Genomic DNA, 27,391 nt, shown 5'->3' on the forward strand with positions numbered 1-27,391 from the left:
GAATTGCTTCATTGGAAAGCAATTTAGTTTTTTATGTAATGTATAAATCACAGACACTGCTTCATTGCCACATCGCTACCTTTTAAAATATGAAAGCTGTAGTCTAAACCGTCCTGTGTTCATTGATCACTTTATACCATTATTTACTCAAACATGTATTTTCATGTAAAGTTTCATCTGTATTTAATTCAGAGTAACATTAATGCTATTTAACACCAAAATAGTTCAATTCTGTGATGCTAACAACCTTGGAAAAAAGGTAAAAAAAGACCCTCCATCCAAAAGAACCCCAAACCTGTGATCACTGATTTCTCAGTTCAGTTAACTGAAGTACATGAGAGAACTCAAAATCTGAAGGATGGATACTTAAGTCACTGTTTTTTAAGCCACCTTTAGAATCAGCAATTTATCTTACGCTGTATTTACAAATATTAGAAATACTCAAAAGCATTCTCAAAAGTATTTTATTGTGCTGAGAATCCAAGATTAGAGCAGCAGCACAGGATGTGCTAATCTGACAAATGCTGAATACACAGGCTTGCTGGTTCATATAAGTGCCTTCGATGCTGGTAGAACTAAGTATACAACCTCTGGGTTGTCAAATGACATCCTTTGGTTAAGTCTTTTTTGTTAGACAGTTTCAGAGACTGATTTTCAAAATATATTTGAAGCAATCCATATCAGCAGAACACTTTCTTGAAGAACACCCAGTTAGTTTCTTTCTAAGTATTTTAAAGACTGCATCATACTGCTATTAAAATGTAGTAATATGCGAACGTAAACTATATATCCTTAATATTCTACATGGATTGCTCGTACCACATATGCTCTCAGCTTTAAATTTCTTTGACAAGATTAAAAAGACTTACAACTCAATTTTAAATATGAATAATAGCAACAACGTCCAGTACGCTAAACTAAGGAAAAAAAAAACCCTGGCATTTGAGTTTTCAACTAAATCACTGTGCAACAAGTGATGGCAGTTTACAAGCCAATCTTAATATTGCATTGTATTATCTAGTCAGCAACCTGAGAAAACAAACAAGATATATACCTCAGAGTAAGCCAAGGTAATATGCTCATATATTCCCTGATGATGATGGATAGCATCTTCTAAATCTTGCAGTTCTGAGGGAAGCTCCACCTCACCACAGGCTTTACACCATGAATCCACATTGCTCATGTACTGCAACAGAGAAAAGACATTCTACTTAATTCGGAGTTCCTTCAACAAACAAATATATTTTGGAAATACATAAAAGGATGAGCGCTTTTGTGACAGCCACTGAAAGGATTTAACAGTAAAAACTGTTACATGTATTTTTTTCTGACCTGGCCAAAATGAACATATTAGAGTACAAACAAATATTCAAGTCTAACTACACTCATGCTTTTAGCTACACGGAACTCTTTCAGCCCTTCACAGACAGGCAGGCTTAATTAGATGTTGGCAGCCTTCACGACCAATTAAACTGCTGGCAACGCTGATACTTCAAGTTTACTCTTGCTCCTTTTCTCAAATTTGCAGCTAAAAAAAAAGTTTATTTCACTGCACATCTACTATTTCAGATGCATGAAAGGCAACAAAAATCTGGTCTACATAGAGGTAAAATTTTCAAGTCTAGACCCTCAGTTCTTTCCCGCCAGCTTCCTGTATAGACAGATATTCATGCTATATTAATTAAGCCATAATCTCACTTTTTTAAAATCTTTGTAGAAAAACATTATATTGCATGCATACTCACATACATAGAATTAATGGTGAACTGTTCACTCAAACACTTCCTAGCTGTCTTGTTGGAAAGTGACTGTCGAGGAGCCAAAGCAGTGGTAGAACACAGAAAATTCACACCTTCATCCCCAAAGTACTAAGTTCTCCACACATAAGCACTAAATTCATTTGGCAAGCTACTACAGTAGCAAGCATGTAAGGGATTTACAACTCAAGCAGGGGTCTCTTAGGACTAACACTGTACTTGAGCACACAGCTATGTCAGCATAGCTGTTCAAGTCAAGTTTTTCAGGGGAAATTGAGGATACTGCGACAGAATCTCTTCTGCAGACAATTTATCTCTGAAGTTTAAGTTATCTTGACAGAAGAGAACCTGTCATCATAGCTGTATGCACATCCGAAGTTCTGTCAACTTATTTTTGACAGCTAGGGGGCATGAATTTTATACCTTTGTTATGCTAGGAAAGGAAAGAAGAAAAAAATAATCTGCTTTTACAGAATTTTTCATAGCTGTTAAATTTAGTATAGCCAAGCACACATGGTATCCTGTAAAATATATTTATCTTCTCTTTGTGTGAAGTTCAAAAATCCCAAAAAGTTTTAAGCCAAGCCACTTCTCTCATAGTATATTTCTTAATTCTTGAATCACATGTAGCCTTTTGAGGAAAAAGTAATCTGGTACTACATTATTGTTTGACAACTGGAAGACAGGGTGATAAAATGCTTATTTCTTAGATAACTGCTTAATTCTCATTTCTTTGAGGGACAGCCCTAAAAATCACTAACATTAAGCACTAAGTGTCAAAAGAAGCTGTGTGTGGGACCACAGAGCTGAGTCTTTTGTTTCAGACAGCATGCACTGACAGCTGGGTACAGTCTACACTTGTGTCTGAGGAGGCAACAACACTTACCTGTCACTTGCAAGAGTAAATATGCATTTGAAAAGGATGCATTACTTCTTTCACTACTTATTTTTCAGCCATTTTTATGTCTCTTAGGGGGTTACCCCTCTCATTCCAGACTCACTCTCCACTGTTAACACAACTGCTAATACATCATGGCTAGGTAGCTTACAAAGCAACTGTATCAATCCATCATAATTAATCATAAAGCAAAAACTGCAGAAGGAGCAATTAGGGAGACTAAGTAAATTAATCTCTGCAGATACTGCAATATTTTCCCTGTTTCCTCTTTTATGTATGCATGTAGTGCTGAAGAAGGTAACACCTACTCCTACCGTAGCTGGCCAACATGCACACGAAAAGTCTACTCTCTAGACTTCCGACTAAATTCTATTATTTTTTATGGAAAAGGACAACGCTTCAGTGAGAGTACACCCACCTTTTCATCTTTCTCCTAGTTACGTATCTTTCTCCCACTCGTAAAGCCAACAGTGCATAAACACTAAACTAAATAATCCATGAATTAGAAAAGCGTCAATGCTGCTTAACTATCAGAATGTTTCTGTCAAATGCTTAAAGCCAGCTGGTATCTTTTACAATAGAAAATCATTTCCTCCCTTTTTAAAAATTTATTTATATTTTTGAAGTGACTTCTCTTTAAAATCTGCTAAAAATATTTATTATAGTGACACTAGTTCATGCACTTTACTTTAAGCTTTCTAAGATTAAACCAATGTCACCACTAAGAGACACTGTTTATTTGCACCTTATTATGTTCATTTTTCTAATCTCTAGAAAATGATGTAGAATTTCTATATAGTAGAAAATAGGGGGAAAAAAACTTCTTAAAGTAATAAGGTGTGCTGCCTCTTGATTTTTGTAGTTATCAGCTCCGAACTGGTCTGTTCGATTATCCTACAGTTATATCAGACATGACACTTTTCCTTAGAACCAATTTAGCACAGCAAATGGAAAGAAAATCATTTATGGAAGCTGTGGAGCACACCAGAGCTTCAGTCAGCCATATCCATCCAAGAACCTCTGCTCTCCAAACTCACCAGAGACATACACAGCAGACAGTCTACAATATCAATGGATGACTCAGAAGCAGACGCACTGCAACTCCTTTAGAGCTTAATTCCCTTGAGGGGGATAACATGCTTTCACCATCAAGACTACTAACTTGGGGATATTTATTCCTATTTCTCCTACATATACCTCCTCTCTTGCAGTTGCACACGGATAATGACTTAATTAAAATAACTGGTATAGGCCTACAGCTAATTTTTTTATTTAACTTAGGAGAAATCTCCTACAGGATACTAAGTAAACATTTCCCACCACCATTTCAGATTCAGAACACAGTTAATTACCTTCTTAACTTTCAGACCAGTTCAGATTGTTTTCTATAAGCAATTACTATGAGTTAAATACTGACAACTCAAGGACTGATTTGTGAATACTTCTCTCAATGAGGTGGAAGGTTAGGGCTGATAGTACCAGTGAATGATTTCTGGATGTAGAAAAGGCGTTATATTAACGCTATTTGAAGCTAAATGCTTATCTTTCCTTCTTTCAACACAAAAGCTTCATACAGCTTAGCTTTTATGTCTCTTCTGTCTTAATTCATATATGTAATTTGGCTAAGATAGATCTCGCATTGGTATGGGCAAGACAGTATGGGGAGAATATAAGGCAATACGCCATCCTAAAGAGAATAAATTTTTGTTTAAACATAAGCTGAAATTGGCAGAAATTAATGCTCTAGCATTCTTGTTTTTTAATCACTCCATTTACTTTCAATTTAGATTAAGTACAACAACACAATTTACCATTCCAACATGGAAACTTCTTTTGACTCCCTCCATATTCACTAACCTGCTCAGCCTTCTGATGGAAGATGGAGGACATATCCAGTAACGTGCTACGTTCATCCAAGGCTGCAGCAAATGCTTTCCATTCTTGCTCCAATTGACTAGCAATCTGTTTTATTTGCTGTGAAGCATAATGGCCAGACTCAACCAGACGATTTGCTACTGACATGATGCGATTTATGTTTACGTACACATTCTGTGGAGAAGAAGAAGGGAAAGATTAACTGAAGTTTGTAGATCACTTAAGGGTATAAACTACACTTTTATAAAAGCCATTCTTTAATACAGTTATGCTTAGTAGACTGGTTTTGTGTGACATATTGTGTATGCCTGACTTTGAAATCTAGGTGTGTAATGTAGCAGCCTGTTGGTATTATTGGCAATGGACAAAGACAACTTGAAACAATGAGAGAGTTCAATGATCAGCTTAAACAAAGTCATACTATAGACCCATTATTACAATAAAGAGGAAGAGTTGACCACATATGTTCAGGTCAAAAAGACATGTAGCACAGACAATATAGGAAATAAAAAGTATAATTAGTAGGCATTTGATTGCCCCATTATACAAATAAATGAAATACTGCTCTACAAATCTTTACACCAACTTCTGAAAACATTTCTACTTTTTAAGTAACAAAATATAGAACTCTGTTTAGAGTTTAGATTTAATTTTCCTGCCACTGTATTGCCTCAGCGCTTAATACTAAAAGCTAGACCAAAAAAAAGGTCATAGACCAGTAAGATTCTCTAGCATACTGGAACTACATAATGATGGCTCTTAGTCACTGCAACTTTCTTCCTATTTAACTCACATATGTATTTTGGCCTAAAGCATCTAAAAGCTGCTCTTGGTTCTGTATGAACAAACTGTTATTCAAAGGAAGCAAACAAGTGTTTCCGATTCCTTCAAAGCCAGAAACGAGAATAATTTAACTACCAAAAAGTTTCTCACTAACTCTTCCAGAGCTATATGTATACAGTTCTGGGTCAAGACTTCTAACCAGGCTGATGCTCTGATTTCTGGAATAAAGTTCTCAGAAACACAGGACTGCTGAAGCTGGAGATCTGCTCTGGAGATCATCTAGTTGAACTCCCTGCTCAAAGTAGGGTCAAATCAGAGTAGGTTGCTTTGGACCACATCCAGTGGGGTTTTGAAATTCTCCAAGGATGGAAACAACACAATCTCTCTGGGCAACGTGTTCCAGTGTTTAATAATTCCCAGAGTAAATATTTATATATATATATATATATATATATTTTACTTAAAAAAAAAAATGTTTAAAAGAAATTTATTGTATTTCTGCTTGTTCTCATTCCTTCTTGTTCCATTGTTTGCTACCATGCCACAAACTCTGGTTCTGCTTCCTTCACTCCTTCCCATCAGGCATTTGTTTATACTTTTAATATATATTTGTATATAAAACATCCTTCTGAGCATTCTCTTATCCAAGGAAGCCAATCCCAGCACTCTTGCACAACAGGTGCTTCAAACCCTTCATCATCTCTGTTGCCCTTTGCTGCACTTGCTTCAGCTAGTCCATGCCCTTCTTGCACTGTAGAGCCCAGAACTGGACACGAGACTCAACAGTACTAAACAGAGGATCACCTTCAGTAGCAGGCCTACTCTTTCCCTAGTCTTCCTTTTTCTGCTGATACAGTTGTAGAAACTTTTCTTGTTGATCTTCTCATTCCTTACTAAGGGACCTTTGACTTTCCTAACCCCATTTCTGCATGTTCAGAGTCTTTCTATTCCTAGAAGGTCACATGATTCTTCCACTATTTCCTGCGCACTTCCATTCTTGTCAGGAGCTCCTGTGCAAGCCTTCTGCTGCCTTTGCTTGACTTTATGCTCAGTGTGATGGATATAACTCAATCACAGAAGTGATACTTGAAAATTAATCAGCTCTCCTGGAACTTTCTTCTCTCCAGGACTGCATCCAAAAGGCTTCTTCCAAGCACACTGTGGAAATGGGCAAGTCTACTTTCCCCCAAGTCAGAATTGAGATCCTGCTTAATGCCTTCCTCCCACTTCTTGAGATTGTAAGCTCCACCATCTCATAGTTACTGCAGCGAGTCCAGTCCCTGACCTTCATATCTCCACCCAGTTCTTCCTTGTTTGTGGGAATCATGTCCAGCAAACAAACTTCCTCCATCACCTCTTCAATCAAGTACGCCAGAAGCCTCCCGAATTACTTGTGCACTGCAGTGCTCTCCCTGCAGGAGGTCTTGAGGTGGACCAGGTCCCCCATGAGGATGAAGACCAGTGAAACGGAAGCATCTTCCAGCATTCTAAAGACTCAGTAAATGCTCCAGTGGGTGTAGAAGCAAATACCCTGGTGCAAATACTAGCTGTGTAATCATTTGTTGACCTGCAGGATCTGTCTGCTTCTTCTCAAGTCCTACCTTCTCACCAGCAGGACTGAGGAGAACACCACCTGGCTCCCCCCAAGACCTTGGCCAATGCTGCTAGAACGAAGTAGTGATGTTTGATACTTCCCAGGTCATCTTAGCAGTATAACTGGTATGCTCAACATGGAAGAATGGCAGGGTAATAGTCGGAGGGCTGGACAAGCTTTGGCAGTGTTTCTCCAGCATCCCAAATCCAAGGCCCCCAATAAACAGCAAACATCCATAGACAAGGTGTCAGATGACCACATCTGCAAACCTGCCCCCTTCAGAAGGGAGTCTCCCACTGCTATCACTTGCTGCTTCCTTTTGCTGATCCTGTGTGGCTCACAGTCAGCCAATACAGATGCTTCATTTGACAGAGCTCTTGGCTCGTCAACAGTTATGAGGTCAGTGAACCTATTCTACAGCTGTGAATCTTGAGGTGGAGCAGGAATCTTACTCCTTGTGCCAGAAGCCATTATCATCCAACCTTTAACATCATGGGAACCCTCACTTCCCGAACAGGCAGGCAGAGACTCTGACTGACTCTCCCTTCAGTATAATTAGTAGGCTCATATCTACAAGCTGGAAAAGATCCGGTCAATCTCTTCCTCATTATCTCTGGTGCTGTGCAAGTCTGCTGACCTCCTCCTGCAGCTCCCTTACTTGGCAACAAAGCTCCTTAATAACTGCAAGCTTCCTCTGGGCAAGGAAACCACCTCCGGCTGCTCCAGTACTGAGAAGAGGCCCCCGGCACTCCCTGAAGCCTCAGGCCTGTGGAGCTGCATTCTCCTTCTGTCTTTTCCTTCACTATTTGCACAGTACTTTCTGAAATTCCAGTACCTAAGAAATGCTGCAGAGCACCCAGGTACCTGTCAGCAGCAGCAGTAGCAGCAACACAGCCTTGCCCCTGGTCAAGGGCTTAGGAACACAGAATAATGAGCCAAGAAAAACACAACAATGCATGCAACAGCTCCCAGTGACAGAAGAACAAAACCTGAAATTGCTAGAAAACTGCACTGTTTTATTACTGCACACAGATCTGATGAGGAGGTTGTGCCAAAGTCTGTCTATACTCCTACCAGCAAGAGAGGTTGGGGGGAACACTGGTATGTGGGCACCCAACACCACGCAGAAGCTGTCCCTCAGGTGAAACCGCTACTTGCCAGCACTGAGCTGCTGCTGAGGGCCTTTGACAAGCTGGCTGGAGAAAGTGCTGCAGTTCCCCCAAGCCTCACCACACTGATGTGTCTGAGCAGTAACTGGCACAGGTCTCTATTAGTTATGTGTGCATCAACACAAGGGAGGACATAAAACTTTCCTGACAACTCATATCTCAGTTGGTTCATTAAATTGAGCACAATGGTGCTATGTTGCCTATTTTTCTCTCCTGCATAGTATCTTCTCTTTTTTGTTACCTCACATGCCTATGCCTTCCTCTTAAGTACATCTGAACAACTGTAAGAGAACACAACGGTTATTTCAAACAAATTTTTTAAGCAATGGAGACGGCTTACACTCAAGTGTACAAAGCATAAATGCCAGAATGCTGGATGAATCCAGAAAACCAGTATGTGGTCAGTGGCAAGAAAATATGTGTGTTGAAATAAAAAAAATAAAAAAGGCTATATTAGACTGCCACTTGAACCATTTACATAACATAAGATTTTGGAAATTCTGAAATCTTGGTTAGATATGAAAGATAGAGCACCAGTAGCTAAGCAAATCAAAACTGAGCTGGGGTTAAAATGCATTCAGCTTCTTGTGACAGTCTGGCTTCACAAACGTGGAATGCCCACTGCAGTAGCATGAATATGAATAAATGGTGACCGGTCACAAGTGGTGTTCCCCAGGGGTCGGTGCTGGGGCCTGTCCTGTTTAATATCTTTATTGATGACCTCGATGAAGGCATTGAGTGCACCCTCAGTAAGTTTGCAGATGACACCAAGCTGGCTGGAAGTGTTGATCTGCCTGAGGGTAGCAAGGCCCTACAGAGGGATCTGGATAGGCTGGATAGCTGGGCTGAGGCCACTGGGATGGGATTCAACAAGACCAAATGCCGGGTCCTGCACTTTGGCCGCAATAACCCCAGGCAACGCTACAGGCTTGGGGCAGAGTGGCTGGAAGACTGTGTAGAGGAAATGGACCTAGGGGTGTTGATTGACGCTAGACTGAACATGAGCCAGCAGTGTGCCCAGGTGGCCAAGAAGGCCAATGGCATCCTGGCTTGTATCAGAAATAGTGTGGCCAGCAGGAACAGGGAAGTAATTGTCCCCCTGTACTCAGCACTGGTGAGGCCGCACCTCAAGTACTGTGTCCAGTTTTGGGCCCCTCACTGTAAGAAAGACATCGAGGCCCTGGAGCGTGTCCAGAGGAGGGCAACAAAGCAGGTGAGGGATCTGGAGCACAGACCTTATGAAGAGCGGCTGAGAGAGCTGGGATTGTTCAGTCTAGAGAAGAGGAGGCTCAGGGGAGACCTTATTGCTCTCTAGAACTACCTGAAGGGAGGTTGTACTGAGCTGGGGGTCGGCCTCTTCTCTCGTGTGACTAGTGATAGGACTAGAGGGAATGACTTCAAGCTGTGCCAGGGAAGGTTCAGGCTGGACGTTAGGAAATACTACTTCTCTGAAAGGGTGGTCAGGCACTGGAATGAGCTGCCCAGAGAGGTGGTGGAGTCACTGACCCTGGTGGTGTTCAAAGAGCATTTGGATGTTGTGTTGAGGGACATGGTTTAGTGAGAACCATTGGTGATGGGCGAATGGTTGGACTGGATGATCCTGTGGGTCTTTTCCAACCTTAGCGACTCTATGATTCTATGAAATGTACTGACAGCTGAACATTTTCCAAGCCACGCATACCATGTTTCTTTCCTCCAAGAGACCTATAATAATCTCAACTATTATTTTCCACTATCATATCCCTTATTTCCTGATAAATCATAGAATCATAGAATGGGCTGGGTCGAAAGGGACCACAACGATCATCGAGTTTCAACCCCCCTCCTACGTGCATGGTTGCCAACCACCAGACCAGGCTGCCCAGAGCCACATCCAGCCTGGCCTTGAATGCCTCCAGGGATGGGGCATCCACAACCTCCTTGGGCAACCTGTTCCAGTGCGTCACCACCCTCTGAGTGAAAAACTTCCTCCTAATATCTAACCTAAACCTTCCCTATCTCAGTTTAAAACCACTCCCCCTTGTCCTATCACTATCCACCCTTGTAAACAGCTGTTCCCCCTCCTGCTCCCTTAATGTACTGTAAGGCTGCAGTGAGGTCTCCCCGGAGCCTTCTCTTCTCCAAGCTGAACAAGCCCAGTTCCCTCAACCTCTCCTCACAGGAGAGGTGCTCCAGCCCTCTGATCATCTACTAAAGGCTTAAGAATGCAATGACCCATAAAAGACAGATTTAGTTAAGGAAGCAAAGAATATCAAACACCAATTCACTACAATTAGACCATATTTAACTGATCAACAAATTTTGTTCCATATTCTGAAGGGACAGGCAGCTCCACTGTCATCAGTGTTATGACAAATGCATATTTTGTGCAATGTTTCAGAAGCACTGTTCCAAGCAAGCTGGTGGTCACTCCCTTGGTTCCAGGAATGGACTTCTTATTCATTATACGGATTCACATCCAAGTTTTAGTTAAAGAAAGAACAGTGATTAGGTAATAATAATTAAATATTTTCTTAGGCATCACGTGAATCTGCATGAGGCAAATGCAGCTTCTAAGTATATTCCAGCTGTTTAAAAGCTGAAATGCGGAAGAAATATTCTTTTCTTACATCATGTTAGACATAACTGATGTAACAAAAGTAAGAAGAGAACAACTCAACTTACTGCACTGCAGTACGTACAGAAAATATACTACTGTATATTGTACAATTACTTTATCTCACAATACCCTTTAGCCAGAAGCTGAAAAGACACCTTACAATACCCAGAAAGTTCCTCATGGCAGAATTATTCCCTGCAGAGAGTATATATATAAAACAACAACAACAAAACAGATTGCTCAGCTTAGGAAGGCAACACGATTAGTGGCTTAACACAAGCAGCAGTGCACTGTGTCATCCCCTGGCGTGTGCCTGAAAAGAGAGTATACAGGAGAAAATGGAGGCAACAACCTGCCAGCTTGACTGAACTTTTATCATACTTAATACAAAATAAACAGCAGATGCCCTGAAGGCTCTGTTTTACTTCCTGATTTTCCCACACCAATTTACAAAATATTTACTCTAAAATTGCAAGCAGGAATTTTCAGACACACAGATTATTTAGCATCTGATGTTAAAAACAACCACCCCAGTGACATGATCCATAAGCATACTGAATGGCACCTTTATAATACACTGCAGTGAGTTTTAAACTAATTGCCTGTGATGAAAATATTTTAGCAGTATTCTAGCAATAGAATTTCCAATTTGTCTGCCACTTCATCAAAGAAGCAGCAACTAAGGTAAGGTATAGTGAAGTAACAGCTCCTTTTATGATCTGAATGATTTAAAGCCCCTCTTATATTGTCTCTCTTGCAGCAATAGTAAAGGGGGCTGCAGAAACACCAGAAGTGTCACCTGGTCTCTTCCCCAGAACAGAAATAAAATCAGCAATGTAAAAAACACGATTAAGGAGTTAACCTTACACAAATTCTCAAAATATTCTCAGTTAACTATTGCTATCAGTACTGTAACGAGTTAAATATAATTTTGCCCTACTCAACTTTCTTCACATTTTTCCTCTCATATGGAAGTGTATAAACATAAACAGTGTATGGGAACAGTTGAATCATGGCCTGAACCACTGATTGATCACCTGAGGCAAGCACTGAGTCAGCCCTGGGAGCACAGGTGAAGGCAATTCACCTGTGTGACAGTAAGGGGTGGAGCCTGGCTGCACCTCTCCTAGACCCCATTTAAGGGCTGAGTGCCCCTAGGGAAGGATCTCTTTCTGGAGACTATTCCCTTTGGAGCTTTCTACTGCAACCCTATGACATGGGTATTTCATTGATTTTTGATTGTCTCTTTCTACTGCAATAATCTTTCTAACTATAAAACCTGTGAAGTACCATCCTAACCATGCCACTCTGCTAACTGTACATTTGTTAATTGTACAATGATCTACTGACGTGAACATACTAGTTACTGCTTTAACTTTTCTCCAGTTGACTGATGTTTACTTTTTTTTTTTTTACTTCTTCCTTCTTAAATTTTGCACATACAGCTTATTCTATGTCATTTTGTTGATTTCAAATTGCTTCTCAGAAGCTGAAAATAGTCTGAACTCAGTTTGCCTTTTCAGTCCCTTCTCAGGTTGGTGGCCTCCAAGCATTAGCTGCTCTAGCACCAGACAGAATACCTTCTGGATGTGAACTCAGAACGTCCTCCCAGTCTGATCAGTATCCCTAATTGCGCATTCCTTGAATGGAGAACTTCAAGAACACCACAAATCTATGGTTTGCTTAAACTAATATTATTCAGAACTACTAATGTAATATCTGCTTTTCTACCCCATTCCTATTTTGAAAGTTTTACCTTTTCTATTAGCACTGTTAGATTGGTTGGACAAGTGATGGATTTTACTGTTCAAGTTTTATCTCAGTATTTTTACTGAGAGCCCTGCATAAGTAATCTATTACTTAAAAGAGGAGAAAACAGGACAGAAGAGCTAGCTTACACTATCTACCATTCTGAATGAAGCCTTCTGTGCAAATCTGCATTTCAAGGTGATCTGAGAAAGAATGCACAATTCACAACCTATGGATTTGGTCTTGTCTCCTGAGGTCTCAGAGAGCTCAGGTGAATATAGAATTCACACTGAGTTTGAGTCTATCTCAAATGACAACTCCTGTAGTTATAAAATGTATTTGAAATACAAAATGAATCCAGAGTGAAAAATGTCCGTAGTACAACGTAGAGGAAAGAGTCACACTGGCAACTAAGCCAATTTTACCTCACCTGACCTTCTTAATATTTTTCCTTTGTACCAGTCCCTGTGGCTGGATTTGAGTAAGCCAAGCCAAGTACGTCATCCCTGCAACTTTTAACTCTGTAATCCCAGTGAGATTCAAGTACTGTTCTCATACTTCTATTTTAGGTTCCCTAAACTCCCACCAATGTTCATCTCTGGCACTTTCCTTTTTAGTGAAATAAATTGATTGCTATCTTGATAAAAATGGTCTAGAACAAGTCACAACTTGCTCTGCAAACAGTATGAATCAACTTAGAAACACGCTTATGATTGACATAGTAACAGGATTATTTTGGATTACAGCTAATAAACACATTCTACTGCTGGCCCCTATCAGCATCCTAAAACAAGTAGTAGTTGTAACACAGCCTTTAACAGAAGGCAGTCAGCTTTCTCTGTGGAAACCTTTTTTTTTTTTTTTTTTTTTTACTAAACTGCTTTCCAATCATTTTGACTCTTACCTACATAGTAAGGGGCACAGTTGAGCTTAATGAAAGCAAGGCCATTTGATCTTGCAAGAAAAGTAGAAGAAAATATTGAAATAGATAATGTCATCCTACTCCTCACACGCATGTTTCATGACTGCTTTAGTCTCCCTTAAATCCCAGAGGACTTGAAGAAAATAGCAGGAAAAAAAAAAAAGAGTGGACAGACACAGTATCAGCCTCTCTGACTCTTCCATGCAAGACTAATGGTACAATCACAGCTTCTTTATTTTTGCAGTTTAAAAACTAGAGAGATTTTTTTTTATATATTTACAAGTCCTGTGATGTCTTATTTTCAAGTTTTTACCTTAAAAGGTACTAAAAACTTGTTTTGAGAAGTGAAGCATTGGTTTAGTCATCCAAAGAGGAACGTGAAGCTAAAACAGAGTATTGCTTAGCTCACATAAATCTCTGGACTTAACAACGGCAGTTTTTTGTTGCTGAGAGCAGGCCTTTTAAATGACAGTGAAAAACCACTCTCATCTTTAGAGGAAAGAATTTCTGAGATACTGTTCTTCCCCACAGTCAGGGAAGGTGAGAATTACTTCACTATAAAGAAATGGTCTTGCCACTCATCAGTGCTCCATTTCAGTAATGGCAGACTACATTAAACAAGTAAACATTTCAGAGAGCGTTCCTAGCCATGTCAACATACATGTTAACAAATGGTAACAAAGCACATTTCCACCTTCGATGTACATCACTCCATCTATCCAGATTTTCTCTAGGACAGTATCACTGCAATGAGAATCAGATTATGTATTAAGCTTAAGACTTCCATAAACTTAGTACCTTGAAGGGCAACCACATCAGTCTATCACATACTTAATGCAGAAGATGCCAGCTGCTGAAAGTGTAGTTCTATTTCCTGCCCCAGTGCATTCTTCACCTTTTTGTTTTACCATATTTGGCTTAAACTTCCAACCACTCTGTGCTGTAGTACTGATTCTAAAAATGGCAGAAAGCCATTATAAGGAAAAAGGAAATATTCAGTAAATCCTCTTTGCCCTTGATGTAACAAACTCTTGTTGATGACAGGAACTAAGTAGTTTTCACGATGGCTTACAACCAGGTGGTTCATTCTGAACTGGAAGATTGGATTAAATTTTTGGCATCTCACCCGAGCTCAGTAGAAGCAGCTGCAGAACCTGCCCTCCTGTGCCCTTTGGAAAGCCAAGCTTCTACTTGGGGAGGAAGGGAAGATGGGAGGGCCAGCTATTGATGGAGGGTAGCACCTGCTGCGAAGGGACCATGTGCCCTGTGGCAATCACAGTGTGTTAAGAAAAGCAGCTGCAACATCAGTTATCAGGGTTAAGCTGTGACTAAGTGCAAGAGGTTGTATTTGGTTGCTTGGGCAGCATTTATTCTTTGAACAGATCTCCCCTGCCTACAGTGAGCTTAAAGAAACTGCCTGAAATGCAAGACCTATTAGGGTCACATGGAAAAGCCTTCAAAATCTCCTGGATATAAGTATTATGATACTTAGTTGCCATAACTCTTTCCTCTACACCACACTACTAAATAAATTTGCATTGCTGTAGATGGGTTGAAAGTTAAATACCATCTCTAGTGGTAGAACACTCATGTAAGAAATCTTAAATCAACTCTGAAAGAAAATAGCAACTTGGTAAGCATTTGATCAGGGAGAAGCTGAACATACATGGAGGAGTTAAGATTGCCTGACATTTTTCTCCAGTAATAAACAAATGAAAAATAAGGGCTGCTGAATTTCAATCAGTTTTCCATGTTTTTTCTTGGTGCATTGAGTATAGTTTATCCCTTCTATACATGTACAGTTTTTGTTGTTTAATGAAATAGAACTCCAAAAACCTGAATGCTGATCAAATCAAAACCAGACACTCATAATTTTCCCATCGTATGGGAAAGGACCATTTCATAGAAGCTACACTACAGAAATGCATTGAAAAAGCACAGCTTTTTTTTTTTTTTTTTTTTTTTCCTCCTACCCCTAGTTTTTGAGTTGTTTTATTTGGCCCAGATTTAAGCTGTTCCTCACATGCTTCAAGAAATCACTGGGCGAAGTAAGAAAAACTCCTGTGTAATTAACACGCTTGATTACAGGCAAAACAGAGAGCAGCATAAAAAGGCTAAGAGTGGGAGGGATTATGCTATATCCACTGCTGAAATGTTTCCTGGCAGGGAAGTTTAAAAAACAAACAAACAAACAAAAAAGTAAACGTAAAGGAGAAGGAAAAAAGCCTCTGAAATTTTGAAGGGTCAACAGTAATTAATAGTTGGATAGACTGAATAACTTTAACCTTTACAGTACAAGACCAAGAACAGCATGGGAAGCTATCCAGAATTTAAAAGTTCCAAAAGTTATCTCACGTCAATGACACCCATGGTCCTTCTCTGAGTTTACTTCTGCTGTATTTCATGTGCAGAGCAATGAGCTACAAGCATTTGTTACTCCATGCAGGAGTAATTCTCTGTGCCCACAGAGGGGACCTGCACCTTCCAGACCTAAAGGTCAAAGTTACCTCCGTCTATATTACACTACATAACTTCAATACAATGTTCCACAATGTTTGCTTTATTCTTTTCAAAATTTCAGTGATTTTATCTTTTTTTAAACTTTCACAAACATACTTGAGTTGCAGAAGAAAACGTATTCCTCCACACCCATCTGGCAATACCAGACATAAGAGTTGTTTAACTATCCCTCTTATAATTACAGCAAGATAAATTACCTGGTGTACTTTGCCATGCTTTCTTTCCACACTTACTAGTCCTGTCCTACAAAAACACCCTCTTTCAAGAGTTGATTGTTTTAACAATACTTTAATTCAATTCCCATCCTTAAACTGCCAAAGATGTTAATTTCTAACAAGCGTGGTAGTGTTCTTCTTCCAGTCCCTGAAAGCCAGGAACTGGATTGAGGCCCAGATTCCCAAAGTTACTTACGCACCTCCAGCCCTCCTTGTGAAAAAGTACCAAAGTATGCTTGAGAACTTAGTCCCCATTTCCAAACAGGACATTCATAAAACTGATAATAAGCAGCTTTCACTCACTGCCAATGACAAATTTAATTCTTAACTGTAGCCTACTGATGACTCATCTCAAGATCATATTTGACAAGAAAAATGTTTTAGCTCCATTCCACTAAATCAGAAATGAGAAGTGTGTGTTCCAATCAAAAAGGAAAACTATTACACTGGGGTTAGTTACTGATCACTTCTCAGAACTTCTTGTGCCTAAGATGCCATCTATTCAGAAGACACTGAGACGTTTTTTTCTGTTGGTGGTAGTTTTTGTTTGTTTATAAATCATATTACATACAATTCCCGGAGATGTAACACCATACTTAAGCACATATCCCAGGTTTTCTAAGTTTGGATTCACACATTTCAGAAATTCCAAGGTTGCACTGAATATTGCCAATGGTCCAAAGAATTTAATTGTTTGATCACAGTACTTCTGAACTTAGCTATCCTTTATTTTCTTCTTGTATCATATGATTTCACTGCTCAAATACAGCTTTGTACTAGTTGTAACAGAAGGGATGATTTGTGTGTGTGACTTCTGAGTTCTGCCTTTACAAAGAGCAAATACATGTGTCAGTGCTGTCAAGTGAGGTCTGTTCTTACCATACAGTTCATGGCAAAGTGATTGTGCTGTGTCTGAAGTTCCATAGCATGGGGATGACTGGTTCCTATTTCTGTGTAGCTGTTCAGAAACAGACCTTTGTTGTGTGTGATCCAGTCAAACATCTACAAGAAAATATTACAGAAAAAAAAAATTACTCATTTGTTATGGAACAAATTAAATTATATGCAAGTAACATGAGAAATCTGTGAACAAAGACAACAGAAAGAATCTAAGGTCATTAAAATTTATACTCATACTCTTTCTCCTGTAAGTTACTGTATATTTTAAACAAATGAGTGCTGAAATCTGACTTCTTGGACCAACAGCTGAGGTTCCTGAACCTTTCATTTAGGTGTTTATCTCAAACTACAATAAAATCAATTTAATTAGTAGGAAGTCATAGTAAACGAAGACACTTGGAGCACAGCCCTGTGTTACTAAGCTTATACAGGTCTTCAGTGTCAGCATTTCATTATGTCAGCAGTTTAGTAATTTAGAACGAAAATGGCAACTCATGGAAATCAATTATAAATTTATTCCTGCTGATCAAGTCCTTTAGCAAGTTTGATATTTTTAGTTCATAACTTTATGACAGACTGGAGGATAAATTTTGTACTGCATAGAAAATTAAAAACAAACTTGAGCAGTGTTACAGATTACCTTTCTTCCAGAAAAAAAAAATTACTAATAAACTTGAAATATGTCTATGTGAAAAGCATTTTAATATTCAAACAAAATTTAGGAAAGATCTTGTCTAGCAATGGCCATTACTGGAAGTTCACAAATATGTTAGCAGTGGCACTGAAAGACGAAGTTTTCACAGACCAAGCAGCACAGCTAAAGGTGAGGTATAACACACACACATAGGTCTTGAAATCCTTGCTATATTGCAGCTCGTAAGACCTCCTACCTACTCTTTGGGTTAGCTGAAAAAGATTGTTATGAAAGAAATGGCAACAATGAGTAATAAGTACTCATTTAAACATCTGTTAAAGTACTCAGAACAGCGTTCAGAGTAATATTACCAATTATCAAAGGCTACAAGTATGTTGAGACATGCGCCTTAACCAAGACGTGGGCTAGGATACCACAGAAACCATCTTTTGAATCCTACTCTACTGGTTGATCTGGGAATGAAGTTCCAAGCACTCTAGCTGTTGTCAACTTCCTTTTGAGGTGCCTAACATTCCCCTCTATTTTGAAAGCTAAATGCATGAATCTAAAATAGTATTATTCTTGGAATCAGGAATCTAGAAAACACAGATAGGAGCTTATATAATCACATGGCAGGACAGAGATCAATTTCCCAGGCTCAAGTATATGACAAGGAGCTTCTAAAAGCCCAAGTTAGGTATGCAATTTTTAGATGAGTAAATGAAGAACATTTCTTTCAAAACCAAAGTATATTTTGTTTGTGCCATAAATAAATCACTGAACAGTTGCCAAAAAGTACTTGGGTCCTGCAAGAACAATAGTACAGCACTGGCTGTTTATTCAGTTTTAATGCTTATTCTTTTCTAACTTCGTGAATCTAAATTTACTTGACTGTATTTTTTCCCCACTCCTTATACATGCCCCTACTATTTTCAGCTACATCCATTCAGTAAACACTTGCTTTATATGGTTCAGAAGTTTCTTTTTCAAACACAGTAGAAAACATTTGAAGTCCTGTTATGAAAATCCCTGAGCAGAAATGATCAGGGAACAGGAAAGTACGGGGGAAGAAAACAGAGGAAGACAGAGGCAGAAGTACTATGTCTGCTTCCTCTGTGTTTACTCTTCCCCGGGCATCTGCTCATGACCATAACTGGAGAGAAGGATACCAGCTTAACATGGACCTTTGGTCTCACCCAGCTCAGGCAATCTTATGTCAAATATTTTAAGAAATCTGACAAAGACCATACTTACCACTTGACTGCACAGTCTATTATTTCTTCTCCCATAGAAAACCTTCCTATCTTTTCTCAAAGCTATTTGTTCTGCAGTAGCAAGTTAATAAGTGATCACAAAACGACTCCATATGAGAACAGATCTTATTTGAACTCATCTAATGGTGCATTGCCTGCTATAGCAGTTCTTCAAATTCCACGACAATCAAGGGCTTTATTATTCAATAGGACTGGTTAACTCAAAACACTCTGAAATCAGTCAGTCCTCTGTTAATGACATATGTGTTGTCAAAAAAGATACATCAGTTTTTAGCCTGAGACCCTAAATCTGGCATCAATGAAGCAGTTTCCCATGTCAGCCTCTTCAGACTTTGTTGACTGCCTGTCACTCAAATCCCAAGGGTCACTCAAAAAGAGACTGATGTAATCCCTAATCATCTGCATTTATAAAGTATGAAGCATTCATCTTTATTTGATACCAGCAAAAGCATCCGTCTGGAACAAAAATGTACCAAAGCAAAAGCTTTAAAGTCATCACCACTTAAATTTACCTTCAGTGAAAGTTACTCGTGTTCTTTACAGCTTAGAATTACTACTCCATCCCCTCTACTTTAGGAGACTAAGATTCACTAGCAATAAAAAAAAAAAATCCCACTTTATTTCTTATTAAAAGACTAGTGAATAACTCTAAAGACAAAAATTACTACTTGTAATTATCCTTGTTACTCAAGTCAGTCAATCACTGTTCCTTTTAATGACAGTGCCCACTTACCTTCCCCTCCCCAACCTCTTACCTTTTCAGCATCCTGCTCAAACAGCCTGAGCTGAAAACATTGGTCCAATTTCAATTTCCGCACATGCCACATCTGATGCAGATGCTGCCGTGTTGAGTGCAGCCTGTCCAGCATGGTGGATACTTTGGGTAAAAGGTTCTGTAAGTCTGCATTCCCTGACCCAGAGTTCTTTTTGGGAAAGCTATCGCTGCTCTGTATTCGCTGGAGCAACTTTTGTCCTTCCACATCAAGGTCCTCAATAGGGGCCTTAATGACTTTCTTTTTTAATTGTGAATGTTCCTCTATCATATTGCGAGCACCTTCCAAGTCCTGAGGCATTTCCTTTTTTGACAATATATCTTGCAGTTCCTCCAGTCTGGACAGCATATGGGTTGCATTGCTAATATAGTCCTCAAAGGCAACTCTGATTTCTATCCACTCCTCATGGTTGTACTCCAAACAGCCATCAAATTCTGGGGTGAGCTGAGAAGGATCAACGACTTTGGTAAGGCCTTCCAGAGACACCATATTTGTCTAAAAGAAAATAAAGACGAAAATTTAAAAGTGCTGTTACTGAAATTAATTTGAATTTATCTTTCAAGTTTTTTTTTCTCTCTGTTTATAAGTTGATCGCTTTGCTTATCAAGTCCACGTGACTTCCTTTATAGACTTCTTCTCCAACGCCAATTCTCATCAACCTCCCACCTTGCTGGTACTGCCCCCCAGTGAGAGGAATGTTGTTTCTTTATCTCACCACACTGAAGAAACCACTCTTATGGCTACTGTTCTGATTAACTTTTGACTTGCATATTGTAAATCAGCAGCAGGATAATGGCAAGGTTTATGTACTTGGCTGCTTTCCTCTATATGGAATGTTCATGATAGAACAACTACCATAATGCAGACACAATATAGATGAAATCAAATTATTTACCTTTGGGGATAAAACCCAAAGTCCATTTTTTTCATGCTCAAAGAAAGTACATATGATGATGTGCACATCTAGTTTAAGTATATAAAAGAAACTACATTCCCTCTAGAACAACTGGCCTCATCTACCTCTCTTCTCATCCAGAATGTTATTTACCTGAGAATGCTCAAGATGTCAGTCAGTAGTGAGTAGTACACCTACATCACGAAATAAATATAAATCCATATAGCATAGGGGAAATTACCTCAAACTCAAACTTAGAGCTGCCAAAGTTAGTCCTCTGTTTCTGCCAGAAATTGTCTGGCTTGATTATCAGTGCAACATGAATACAACATGGGAAGGATTCCTGTAAAATCTTCAGCAGAGGCTTTATAGAGTCCCATTTTGACCCACGCATATCTACAATGACAGTGAATCCTCTTTTACATACTTCCTCACTGCAGAAGAAAGAAGAAAAGGTTATCAAGCAAGTGTTACAAATTCAAACACAGACAACACTTTTACAGCAATACACTCCCTAATTAAAGTGTGCTAACCTAATGAACAATCACACCCCTAGGGCCTTGCTGTTGACTATCTCATGCACACAGCAACTCTCATCAAGGTAGTGCAAAACTTCTCTGGAAGCCTGTTGTTGCTCCACTGCCAAACTCCTGCTGGGAGATATTTTAAACTTGTTGCTGATTTGACGATCTGCCTTTACCTCATATTTCATTTTCCTTGTTTATATACACACAATTCTTCTTCCGGTCTTGTGTCTCTTTCACCCAATACATACAGTGAAGTCACCATTTACAGAAGCACCAATATGTAATTCATTTACAAATGACTCTGTAGAACACACACTTTACTGAAAATAGCATCCATGTTTTTGTAATCATTGAGGGGAACCTCTAAAAGACAGAAGCTTCTAAGCTGTTCTTACCTACCACTTCTGCAATGTTTGGTAAACTATTTCAGATATCCCAGATTATTTGAGAGTTAAAAACTGTTAGTTTGCAGATGAAAAACCCTTAGTGACAATCACTTCTGTAACAAGATCAATTTCTGGATGCATAATGGATAAGAAAGTATTTTATCATTGTGAAGAAAACCATATCGACTTTTTTCTACAACATTTGAGCTCATTTTTGCTGTCCAAAAGTTGGCAGACCTTATACTCAGACTTCCTGGCAACTCTTCTGAGAACAGCAGATTTTGTTTCTTTTCTTCTTTTGTGCACTCAGTACAATTTGCATTGCTGATCAACAGCAGCAATCGCCACCAACACCAGAAATTTTGATTTTGTTCCAGGAGAACACACTACAGGAACAGGTTAACATGAAAAGAGAAGGTATTTCAAAATCGAGTCATAACCAACAGACTATCAAAAGGGACCAAATGTCCACCGTCCGAGTACATGAATCACTTGCAGGGATGTGACTAACGTAAACGCAATTCTGGAATGTGTGTGGCGAGACTTTTAGACTCTCTGGGAAGTAAGAACACTTCATTGGCATGCTTTACGCAGTCTCATTGGTCACACTATGAGATAGATGAGTTATGACTGACTCTGGAGAGCTGAAGTGCTGCTGAAAGGAGTAGCAATCTAACTTCCTTAGAAGAAGAGTTGTTTTGATGTTAGCTTTTCAAAAACAGCTTAAAAAGGACATAATTGTTGGCTCTCCCAGCTGTCCAAAAATAGCACAGATAGCAGAAGAATACATGCAGATTATAACTTCAAATTGTTCTGACCACACTGTATATATTTTTTAAAAGCATCACAAAATTAAAAGGACAAATACAAATATTGTTTTGAAGTTAAGACACGCCCACTACCGAAAGGTTTCACGTTATTTCTGAGTGCTGCTCAGGCCATCCCTACCCTGCCTACCTACACAAACTATCCATTCATGAGGAAGAGTGCTTGCCGCTGATTCATGAGGCATGCACCTAGTCATCTACAAGGCTGCACAAAGCAGCCCCTCTCCATGTGATGCAGATGGCCCCCCCAGTCTCAATCACACAGTCCCTGTCATCTGACAAAGGATGAATTTATTTCAGCTAGGCATCACAAAAATTGTTTCTGCAGGTTTTGGTCAGACAAGATTATCTCTTCGGTAAACCTGAACTACACTAATACTTTGTCCAGTCAGTGCAGGTCACTTAAATTTAGCAACATTTAATAATCAGATAAATTGTTAAATTAATGTAAATCTAAGATGGAACGCTACCTTAGGAGTTTTGATCTGCTGCCAAAAACTTTCAACTACGTACAGTAACTGCACTGCAGTAATTAATTGACAGATGAACTGTGTGGGGCTATTTGCACCAATTAGGATTTCCCAGTTAAGGAGTTATAAGACCAGTCCTTAACACGTGACTTGTATGAAAATAAATTAAGCTTTTAATAAAGCTGTTTTCATTATCAAATCTTAGCCATGCTTGCAGAGATATAAAATCCTGAACCAAGCTTCCACTTTAAATCTATTTAGTTGCTAAATTAGCACACACCTTTTGCAAGAACATGGCTGAACTTTGCCAGATTATCTCTAGAAAACTCTCTATGGCCTACTTTGATGCATATTTGTCTACTAACTTCTCTAGTAACTTGAAGCTCTAGAGTGTCAGAATGTACATCAAGCATTCAAATGTGAAGTCTGGTGATTTCCAGAGGTAAAAAATCTCAAGACTTCTCCTTTTCCTTCCTGTATCTCTCCAAATCTCTCAGTTTAATTAAAGAAAGACAGAAAGAAAAAAAAATACAAAATACCTCTGCGCTTAAAAGTGAAATAAAAGCCAGAATAACTGAATTACCGAAAATTACTTGTTAGGAGGGCCACATTTAACCAGGCTTTTAGAATGTTTTTTCTTGGGGGAGTTGTCTTTCTTTGCTTAATGACAGTACTTATGCCAATCTGAAACTGACATCTGATACATCAGACACAAAGAAAAATGTCTACAAATTAGCAACTCACAGAAATATTATTATTTTATTACACAATACATTTTATTATTGCATAAGAAATTGTATTGAGGTATGCTGCACCAAGGATTTTTTCTAACTATAATGACAACTGCTAGGTCACATGCAAACTTATTCAAGCATATTCAGAGTTGCTTCAGTCTGTATCAGATGCTGGCAGAATCTGAGATAAACCTAAAATCAGGGTCTTAGGCTCACTTTTCTCCCGAGTTGTACCATTCAGAACAAAGCTCTATCTGAACAATGTATATATAGTGAAGAAGATATATACATTGAACAATGAGTGAATACATACATATATGTACATTTGCACATATGTACAAGCACTAGATTTGGTGATTTGTTTAAATAATGCATTGTAATCAGTACACTAACATCAACACTTTCACAGACATCTCTGCAGTTTTATCTGAAACCTGTACATGAAATTATATATATATTTATCCTGGGTATTCCTGTGTTGTATCAGGATGCAATAACTTATCTGACATGAATAACAGACAGGAGAACTCTGATAACCTCAGTCCACACAAAATATTCTAGCTCGTGAGTGTACTGAAGTACATTACATTTGTCTTTCTGCAGAGCCTCAGAGTCTATCTAGTGACCAGCCCTTACCTTGGAATACAAGCTAGGTATGAAATTAGTCTCCTAAGGTCTTCTTGCCGTATTCTATCATGATTACTACGTGCTGGAAACGTTAGAATGGGGCCTCCACGCTTATCTCTGCCACCTGAAAAATAAAACACATTTAAAAAAACCCACAGTGTAACATCATTCTGGTTTGCAAATGTCGTCTTCATAATGCTTTTAGAAAACCTAATTCCTACGCTACTGAATGCATACCCACTTTAAAAAGATTTCAAGTTAAATGCCAACACGGTCATTTAGATTCCATGTTGGGAATAGCAGTGAGCACACTGTCCCAGTTCTTACAATGAGGAAGTATCTGTCAAAAAACATAAAAAAAATTGAAACAAAGAATAACTATAGTATTACATGTACATATTACAGAAGCATTTAAGTTTGATGGGCAGTCTGATACCTCTAGCAATGATGCTTTATTATATATTTAACTTTTGAATCAGCTGTTATATGGATTAAATTTAATTGTAGAGTCAGCAAGCATTTAGAGAATACTCAATGTTCATTTCTTTAACCAGTACTAAGTTTAGGTGTAGAATATACTAGATGAGTATATGGGTACCATTAAAGCATTTTGTTTGCATTTTTACCCTATTCTGATGTGCAGATTCTGAACTGTTATCTAGTAGTTTTTTATTTTGTTAGCAATGTAAAACAAGGAAATTTTGAGTCCATTCAATACAAAAAGCTAGAAAATCTGACTTGGAGAGAAATGTATCCATCTTATTTGTTACACCGCACACATTTACTGTAGTCAAAATGAAAATGCAATTTCACATCAAATGCCTTGCTCGTGAAAACAAAATGTTACCGTTACTCGATGTTACATTTAAGTCAGTAGCCCCTCTCTGTGACACTCACACAACAGCATAAACCCATTCCTACAAACTGATTTCACATACACATTCTCAACCACAGATGTGTGTGGGCTGTTTTCTCCTGTCCCACAGAAACACAGAGAAACACAATCCTGTGCCCCAAGAGTTTTCTCATTTAATCAGCTCCTCATTGTAAAAGCAGGTTATTAAGAGAGTCTCAAAGAATTCCTTAAAAAGGCAGGCCAAGAGTAAATGAATAGAACTAGTCACTCAGGCATCCACCAATATCCTCCCCAGCTGTCATGGTTTTATGATTTTTGGTTATCGGTATTCCACATCATAACATCATGCAGTGTACTGGGAGTTAAAAGAGCAAATGCTCTAGTTCTGGGTACTTGTCTGGAAGAGAAGAAGAACTACGTTCCCCAGAAGACTGTTCGAGTACTGTTATCATTCCTGCTCAGGGGAACAGATATAAGGCCTGTAGGTAACCTGACCTGGATTGTCCTCTTCATCTTCTCGTCTCGTTGTGCTCGCTTTTGGATCGTCTCGCTGCTGCTCCCGACTGCACGCAAGGCTTCAGTATTAGTGTAAGGCCTTTAGCTCTCGGACAATCCTTCTCTCAATTATATTTGATTTTATTAACAATTATATTGAATTATATTGTATTATAGTGTGTTATCGTGCATTCTGATACTATATTTAGTAAATTAAGTTTGTTTCTCCTCAGATCGTTGCCGCTGTTTTTTTAATTATTCTTTCTTGTGGAAGGTCCCCTGTTTCCCTTTTCTGGAGGCACGGATTTTGCAAAAAAATCCCTCCGCCCCACTAGTCACGGAACCGGACCGGACCAGCCCATAAACTGTCGATACCAGTGCAGCTTGTGCATGCCTGCTGCAGACCCAAAGCCCAGGACCACAGAGCGCATTCTCCATGAGTCACTAACTGAAAGTCAGAAAAGGAAAAGCTGCTTCAGATTTCTGTCAAGCTGCAGAGTCAGAACCCTAAACATAAAAGGAAATCTATCTTCTTGTCTTAAATAGGATAAGAGGGCAAAAACAACTAAACTCTTCTACTGCAGAGGGTTTAGTTTGGCCTTGATGGGATTTTGTCTCAGAGAATGCTGAGAATTTTTGCATCGTAAGAGATGAGATGAAGACAGGCCAGAAGCCATAAGAGAAAGGAAGTACAAAGGATCAGACCAGCAGTCCAAGCCTCTGCTCAGCTCCAGAGGCCAGCAGGCCTCAAAGCTACTGAACTTAGCTGAAAGGTCGCTGCAGCCCTTAATGCTTCTCTCAGCTACACATCTACAGAATTTAGGTTTCAACTAGAAAACATTACTAATCTGAACTGCACTAAGAAAGTACTTGATTGCTCAAGGTAGAAATTCTTTCAAAAGCAGAAGCTAACAGTGAAGAGGACACATGAAATTGTCTTAACACTCTCGAAGTATTTTAAACAAATTCCTTCAGGCCTGTCCTACAGATCAACTACTTTACCATGTTATTTTCCATCATGGAAGAGGAAAGAAATATATATTCTTTTTAAGTTATTTTGGACACTGTCTCACTTGGCTCCCAGCTCCATGTACACCACAAAGGAAAATCATTTTTAAACTATGGTGCATAAACTCCTGATAAATCACATCCTGAAATTTTCACTTGTTGGAGACAAAAGTCATGACACAAATTTCAGGTCTAGATGACTAATGAAGAAATGAATACAGACTCGATTTTGGGCAAAATGAGTTCCACTATCTAGTCTTGAACCAGATACTAAGATTGTTAAGTATTAAGCAAAAAAGTTCCAAGCGCTTTAGAGTACTACATTTTTTTTTTCATCTGCTCAAGCTTTTATCAGCTTTATGCCTGGAGAGCCAAACTTAGGCCTTTTCCAATAAATTACTCTCATTTCCTTTCTTCCTGATGCTCCTGTGTCATGCACAAACTGGAATGTTAAAAGTAACAATGCATTAGGCACCAGGTGGGAATTTCCTGTCTCACAATAGCCTTTGTTCAAGTCAACCCTCTTTTTGTCTTGGTTTTACAAAAACATATTAAGCTACTGCTTTCATCAGTCAGACTTCCATTTCTACCCTTTTTCTTTTGTACAAAACCTCCATGGTATTGAGATATTCTCTTTGTTTATGCCAAGATGTGTCATACAAGTAGCTGATCAATTCACATGAGTCAGCTAACATGAATCACTTCTGTCCAGTTTACATCACTAACAGCAGTCTTGTCAGTGGTCTCCAAATGGTACCAAAACCAACCAGGCTGAGCAGGGTAGTTTTTTCTTAGAAAATGCCCTTTCACCTAGTCTCAAAATACTCAGACGAAACTGAGCATCAGGTTTTTATGGAGAGGGAGGTACCCATCTCTTATCCCTGCTCACTGATGGCAGAATGGG

General features: G+C 39.0%; 1 protein-coding gene across 4 annotated transcripts in view; it reads right to left on the minus strand.

Moving 5' to 3' along the window:
* Positions 1 to 27,391, minus strand: part of TRIO (trio Rho guanine nucleotide exchange factor) — a 237,447-nt gene that overhangs the window by 142,718 nt on the left and 67,338 nt on the right. For all 4 annotated transcript variants that reach the window (XM_015282226.4, XM_046930053.1, XM_025147706.3 and 1 more), the window contains exons 3-8: positions 24,138 to 24,252; positions 20,799 to 20,991; positions 19,645 to 20,157; positions 16,961 to 17,083; positions 4,513 to 4,704; positions 1,055 to 1,186 (exon numbers count right to left, since the gene is read on the minus strand). In XM_015282226.4, the coding sequence (XP_015137712.1) occupies positions 1,055 to 1,186; positions 4,513 to 4,704; positions 16,961 to 17,083; positions 19,645 to 20,157; positions 20,799 to 20,991; positions 24,138 to 24,252 (1,268 nt within the window). The remainder of the gene's footprint in view (positions 1 to 1,054; positions 1,187 to 4,512; positions 4,705 to 16,960; positions 17,084 to 19,644; positions 20,158 to 20,798; positions 20,992 to 24,137; positions 24,253 to 27,391) is intronic.

This window comes from Gallus gallus, chromosome 2, assembly GCF_016699485.2.
Source record: "Gallus gallus isolate bGalGal1 chromosome 2, bGalGal1.mat.broiler.GRCg7b, whole genome shotgun sequence".
NCBI classification, from domain to species: Eukaryota; Metazoa; Chordata; class Aves; order Galliformes; family Phasianidae; genus Gallus; species Gallus gallus.